The sequence below is a fragment of the Dendrobium catenatum genome, unplaced genomic scaffold (genome assembly GCF_001605985.2).
Source record: "Dendrobium catenatum unplaced genomic scaffold, ASM160598v2 original_scaffold_86838, whole genome shotgun sequence".
Taxonomy (NCBI): domain Eukaryota; kingdom Viridiplantae; phylum Streptophyta; class Magnoliopsida; order Asparagales; family Orchidaceae; genus Dendrobium; species Dendrobium catenatum.
Genome location: NW_021405279.1, coordinates 187,131 through 193,107, shown reverse-complemented (window position 1 = coordinate 193,107; position 5,977 = coordinate 187,131). Strand labels below are relative to the sequence as shown.

Sequence of the window (5,977 nt, the reverse complement as noted above, 5' to 3'; positions counted from 1 at the left end):
AATCTAAGCTCAGATCCTCCCAAATCGTCTCTGGCGTTGGTAGCGGCAAATATAAGCCTCCTAGTTGGCCGCCGGTTTTGTAACTTTGGCAAATGGGACAACGCTCCACGAACCTCATTACATCTCGATGCAAATGTGGCCAGTAAAAACGGGACTGAAGTTGTAAATAGGTATTGGTCCGACCTACATGAGCTGCTAGACCACCACAGTGCACTTCTTTAATTAGTTGAGGACGCCAAGATGAGTCGGGAATACAGAGCTGGTTGCGATGGAATAGGTAGCCATGTCGAATAGCAAACTCAGTATTCGGCTTGTCCTGTTGGCAATCTTCCCAAGCTTCCTTAAATTCAGGATCAGTGGAGTATAACTCCTTTAGGCATTCTAACCCGATGAGCTCTGTCTGCAGTTGTGTGATCAACAAATGTCTGTGGCTGAGCGCGTCTGCAACGACATTCTGCGGTCCAGACTTATGCTTAAGCACGAACGAGAAACGTTGTAGGAACAGGATCCACCTCGCGTGCATCCTATTAATGTGCTTCTGTTTGTTAATGAACTGCAACGCGCGATGGTCACTGCAGAGAACAAACTCCTGCTGTAGAAGATATGATTCCCACTGCTTGAGAGCACGCACCACGGCGTACAATTCTTGCTCATATACGCTCCAGTTTTGACGAGAAGGACAAAGTTTCTCGCTAAAGAACTCCACCGGTTGGTTCTCCTGGCTCAAAACCGCCCCAATTCCCACTCCTGATGCGTCTGTGTCGACGTGAAACGGCTTCTCAAAGTTGGGCAAGGCGAGTACTGGAGCTGATGATAAGGCCAATTTGATTTCCTCAAAGCTGGAAGTTTGATCAGCACCCCACTGGAAATGTTTCTGCTTGAGGCAGTCGGTGATCGGTGCCATAATTGTACTAAAATTTTTGATGAACCGGCGGTAGAAGTTCGCAAGCCCATGGAAACTACGGATTTCGGTGAATGATTTCGGGATTGGCCAGTTCGTAATGGCTTCCACCTTCCGCTGATCCACGCATACACCTGCACCCGAGATAACAAACCCAAGAAAATAAACTGTAGAAGCAGCGAATTCGCACTTACTCGAGTTCAGGAAGAGCTGATTTTGCCGAAGAACAGAGAAGATCTCTGCCAAATGTACCAGGTGATCAGCTATGGATGCGCTGAAGACAAGGATGTCATCGAAATATACTACGCAGCTGATGTTTAAAAATGGCTTGAGCACCTCCGTCATCAACCGCATGAACGTCGACGGGGCATTGCATAGCCCAAAAGGCATGACACGCCATTCGTAAAGACCATGGCGCGTTTTAAATGCGGTCTTCCACTCATCACCAGGTCGAATTCTGATCTGGTGATAACCGCTTCGGAGGTCAAGTTTTGAGAAGACGGTAGCTCCCGCCAGCCTTTCCAGCAACTCTTCAATTCTCGGTACCGGGAAGCGGAACTTGACTGTGATCTTGTTGATGGCGCGGCTGTCCATACACATTCGCCAACTCCCATCTTTCTTTGGGACAAGGAGAGCGGGCACGGCGCAAGGACTGTGGCTCGGTTGAATTAACTTGTTCTTCAGTAAGTCATCAACAAGCTTTTGCAGGGTTTCGTGCTCTTTCGGGCTCAACCGGTGGTGAGGCAAGTTTGGCAGTGTGGATCCTGGCACGAAATCGATTTGATGTTGCAGAGAACGTAAAGGAGGTAAAGTATTTACACTCCCATCTAGTAGTTCTTCGAATTGTTTGAGCAATGGGTCAATCAAGCGTCTGTTGTCAATATCCTGGCTGGGTGTGACTTCCCGTATGATCAGAGCCAAGAGCGGCATATTCTTCTCGCAAGCAGCTAACAGGCCATTGCCAGAGACTATGTGAAGTGCTGGTCGAACCGTATCAGCTTTATTGTTTCCCGCCGCTGAATGTGGCAATAATCGGAGTCGTTTTCCTTTCCATTCCAGGGAGTAAGTATTGGCTCTCCCGTCATAAATAGCACTGACATCAAATTGCCAGGGACGGCCGAGAATCAAGTGACAGACATCCATTTCTACGACGTCGCAAACCACCTCACAGGTATAATGCTTTCCGATTGAAAACTGAACACGACAGGTTTCAGTGACAGAAATTTCCATTCCTCGTTTGACCCAGCTGATCTTATAAGGCTGTGGATGCTTCGCCGTTTTGAGTTGCAACGCTTGCACGACCGCCTTTGACACTACATTCTCCGTGCACCCGCTGTCAATCAATATATCACAGACTTTCTCGGCGATTGTGCACTTCGTTTTGAATATAGCATGCCGCTGCGATTCTGTGACCTTTCGAGGAGCCAATAGTAGTTTCTCCAGTACGCAAACCAACGGTTCCCCTTCATCCCCGAGTACATCCTCTACTTCCTCTTCTTCTTCCCGCTGATCCGCTGCATCCTCCTCTTCTCCTTCCAGGAGCTGCAATTGTTGGCGATTGGGGCATTCGTTAGACTTGTGTCCTGGCTGAAAGCATCGAAAGCATTTGAGTCCTTGAGGTCGCGGATACGGGTTATCTTTGGCGGGAAATCTGGGCTTCAGAGGAGCTTTAGGATCAGAATTAAGTTTAGGCGGTTGAGACAAACCACTGTTATCTGGTAATAACGGTGTTTTGCGCATCCCGGAGCTTTGCTGTTTAGTCAGGTCGACGGTATCCACGGTCGGTCTGCGTTGTGTACCACTTCGCAGGTGACGGCTCAGCTGAATTTCCGCCTTGAGGGCGAAATTAACTGCCTGTGAGAGTGACCAAACTGAGTTCAATTCCAGTTTGTCTTGAATGCTTTCCCTTAATCCGCCAATGTATCTTGCTACCAATTGGTTGGAAGTCTCATTCAGATCATTCCTCGCGGACAGACTGTAGAACTCTTCTGTATATTCACTCACCGTGCGATTGCCCTGAGCGCAGTGTTGATATTTTAAATACAGCATCTGTTCATAATCAGTGGGGAGAAAGTGTCCCCGCAACAACTGTTTCATCCTCAACCAGCTGCGAACAGGTCCGCGCCCCTCTCGCCGGCGGCATTGCAACAACTGTGACCACCAAGCACTAGCTCCTCCCTTAAGTCGACACGCCACGTACTTGACCTGTTTTTCCGGCTCAATCTCCATATAATCAAAGAAGTTTTCTACTGACCTCTCCCAATGAGATAGTCCTCGATGTGTAGCCTTCCATCAAAGACGAATGTCCAACTTCACCCGAAATTCCCCTTGGTGTCGGGTCTCTGCGATTATACCGCCGAGGACGGCGGGCTCCATCAGATCCGCATCAGAATCTGAGAATCCTTCCGGCATAAGGCTTTCCTCGTTCTCCTCCGAGTCTGAGAACTCCGGAGAAGCAATGTTGCGACGTCGTCGTCCACGAGTCCTGAAATCCTCTGTTATTTCAGTCGGGTGTGTGTTAATTGATCGGTGTTGGCCGGTTTTCCTTTTTCCCGTTTGCGGCAAACGGAACTTCGCCCAGCTCGCTGCCACCGGCGGTTCACGACGAAATGCAGCGGTGAGGACGCCCCACCGCCGCTGCTATTTCATCAACCGTTCTCGACCCCAGCCGTGCGCAAGCCCAAGCGCCTCCAGACTTCGGTTGTCCTCGCTCGTCGCACGCTTGCGTGGACTTGCCATCTTCCCAAGCCGCTGGCCTCTGATACCAGAATGATGTGGTATACGAAGGAAGAAGCAGGTTCACAAGTGATGTAGCTACCGAAGGCAATGCAATAGTAATGGCTCTAGCCAAAGTTTGTATATCATCAACTAACTGATTCATCTTCTCGGTAGAGAAGATATACAGGAAACGAAGAAACAAAAATAGAACTAAAGCATAGAAGCAGGTGAACACAGACCTGCGCACGGCTATTTGAGGAAATAAACGTAGTGGAGCAGCCACTACTAACTAATCCTGCAATTACTTTAGTTAAGCTAATATAATAAATAAAACTAAGTTTAAATAATACTGTAAATGGCGCCAACGGCTGGATGCACCGCATCAGGGCGTCGACCTGGGAAGTTCCGAACTGTTGGGGAGAACCGAATAGGGGATTTGCTTTGTGGGAATGAGAAGGAGATGGGGCTGATCGTGCGAATGAAGGGTCCCACGCGAACTGGACTTCTCGGATCGGTTCGGAGGAGGCAATGGGGCCTTGGCTGGATTTATTTGCGAACTGCAGTGGAGAGGGATGCAGTTCGTGAACTGCAGAGAGTGGGAGAGCGGTTCTCAGAAGTTACATGTAACTAATTGTGCCGACAGTTGATGAAGCCAAAGCCATACTCTGATTTCAATCGAAACTCAGTTCATAAAATTCAAATCTCATAGTCATTCGCCAAATAGGCATTTTGAATATGGAGACCAGGATAAGAATCACAGATCAGATGAAAAAGCTAACCGCCTTTACAATCTGTGGGAGTCAAATGCATATTTATGGTTTGCAGGAATCATCAAGTACGGCGCTTGCTCAAACGCCATGAATTTGGTTCATTATATCTGTCATAGAGAGGCTCAATTCGCTCTTGACGCTTTCGCTTGCTCATCTTTGTTGGATCTGATGATTTATAAAATCTAGGTGCGAATTCTACGAGCCATTTGGGATCAATAACGGTAACTTCGCACATGTACTTCTTTGTTGTCATGACAAGCTCATGATATATAACCCAATCTGGTTGCCTTTGAAAGATAGCACTGCTGGGTTGAATGTAGACTGGTTGGTTCTTCATTAGGGTTCTGTAACCTTCTTGAGGATCTTTTCTTGCAGCATGAAAGAAGAATCCGAAAGCAATAGCCTTCCTTATCTTTGTGAAATTTTTACCGGCACTGGCAACATCCAATTTATACCTATCCATAATAGTGAGGAGTTGAATGAGATTTGGATTGAATTGATTTTGATTTGAATTGAGTGATAGGCTCGAGTCGATGCTACGTCAATGGGTATCCACCTAAGAGAAATCCTGTGGGCGACATCTATTCTAGGTTACGAAGACCTAGGCGCTAGAGTTGAATTCTAGGGAAATTAACCTCGAATAATGAGGTCAACAGATCCCACCACCTCCAATGAAGCAGCTCGAACTACCCAATTGCGAACTGCAATGTCCCAAGAATTTCAGGAACTCCAATCCCACGGAACATGGGATCTAGTTCCTCCCAATCCTAACAAAAATGTCCTAGGATGCAAATGGACGTTTCGCACCAAATATCTAACCGATGGAACCATTGCCCGATACAAAGCCAGACTCATCGCAAATGGATTCAACCAAGAATACGATATCGATTACAATGAAACCTTCAGCCCGATTGCCAAAATGCCTACAATCCGAATTCTGCTATCTATCGCCCTCCATCAATCCTGGTCTATCCATCAACTCGACGTCACCAATGCCTTTCTACACGGTAATCTCAATCATACTATTTTTATGAAGCAACTTACAGGATTCGTCGACGAACTTCATCCTGACTACGTCTGCCGCTTGAAAAATGCCCTTTACAGCCTAAAACAATCTCCACGCTAATGGTTCGCAACTCTGTCCGGATACTTACAAACTCTTAGCTTCAAATTTAGCTCCTCAGATACCTCTCTTCTTATATACTCCAACAATGAAAATTCTATGTACTTCTTGGTATATGTCGACGACATTCTTCTCACCGATAATTGCCCCAAGGAAATTAAGACTCTTCTTGACAATCTAAGCACCAAGTTTACCATGCGGGACCTTGGAAATATATCACAGTTCTTAGGCATACAAGTGACTCACACTTCTTATGGCCTCCACCTCAACCAAAGCAGATTTGCACACACAATCCTCTCTCGCTCAGGTATGTCAAATTGCAAACCCGTTTATACTCCTTCTCAATTAAAAACCCAAAATACTAACACTTCCTCTGCTGCTTTCTCTAACTCCTCACTATATCGTCAAATTGTCGGTTCGTTACAATACCTAACTCTAATGAGATCAGATATCTCCTACGTCGTC

General features: G+C 46.8%; 1 protein-coding gene across 1 annotated transcript; it reads right to left on the bottom strand.

Moving 5' to 3' along the window:
- Positions 1-4,450: 4,450 nt before the first annotated feature.
- Positions 4,451-4,852, bottom strand: LOC110093225 (probable pre-mRNA-splicing factor ATP-dependent RNA helicase DEAH5). The gene has a single exon (XM_020818041.1). It carries the CDS (start codon positions 4,850-4,852, stop codon positions 4,451-4,453), a length of 402 nt encoding a protein of 133 aa, XP_020673700.1.
- Between the last annotated feature and the right edge of the window lie 1,125 nt (positions 4,853-5,977).

Excerpts from the sequence above, each read along its gene's own strand:
- LOC110093225 (XM_020818041.1), bottom strand. The coding sequence starts at position 4,852 with ATGGATAGGTATAAATTGGATGTTGCCAGTGCCGGTAAAAATTTCACA.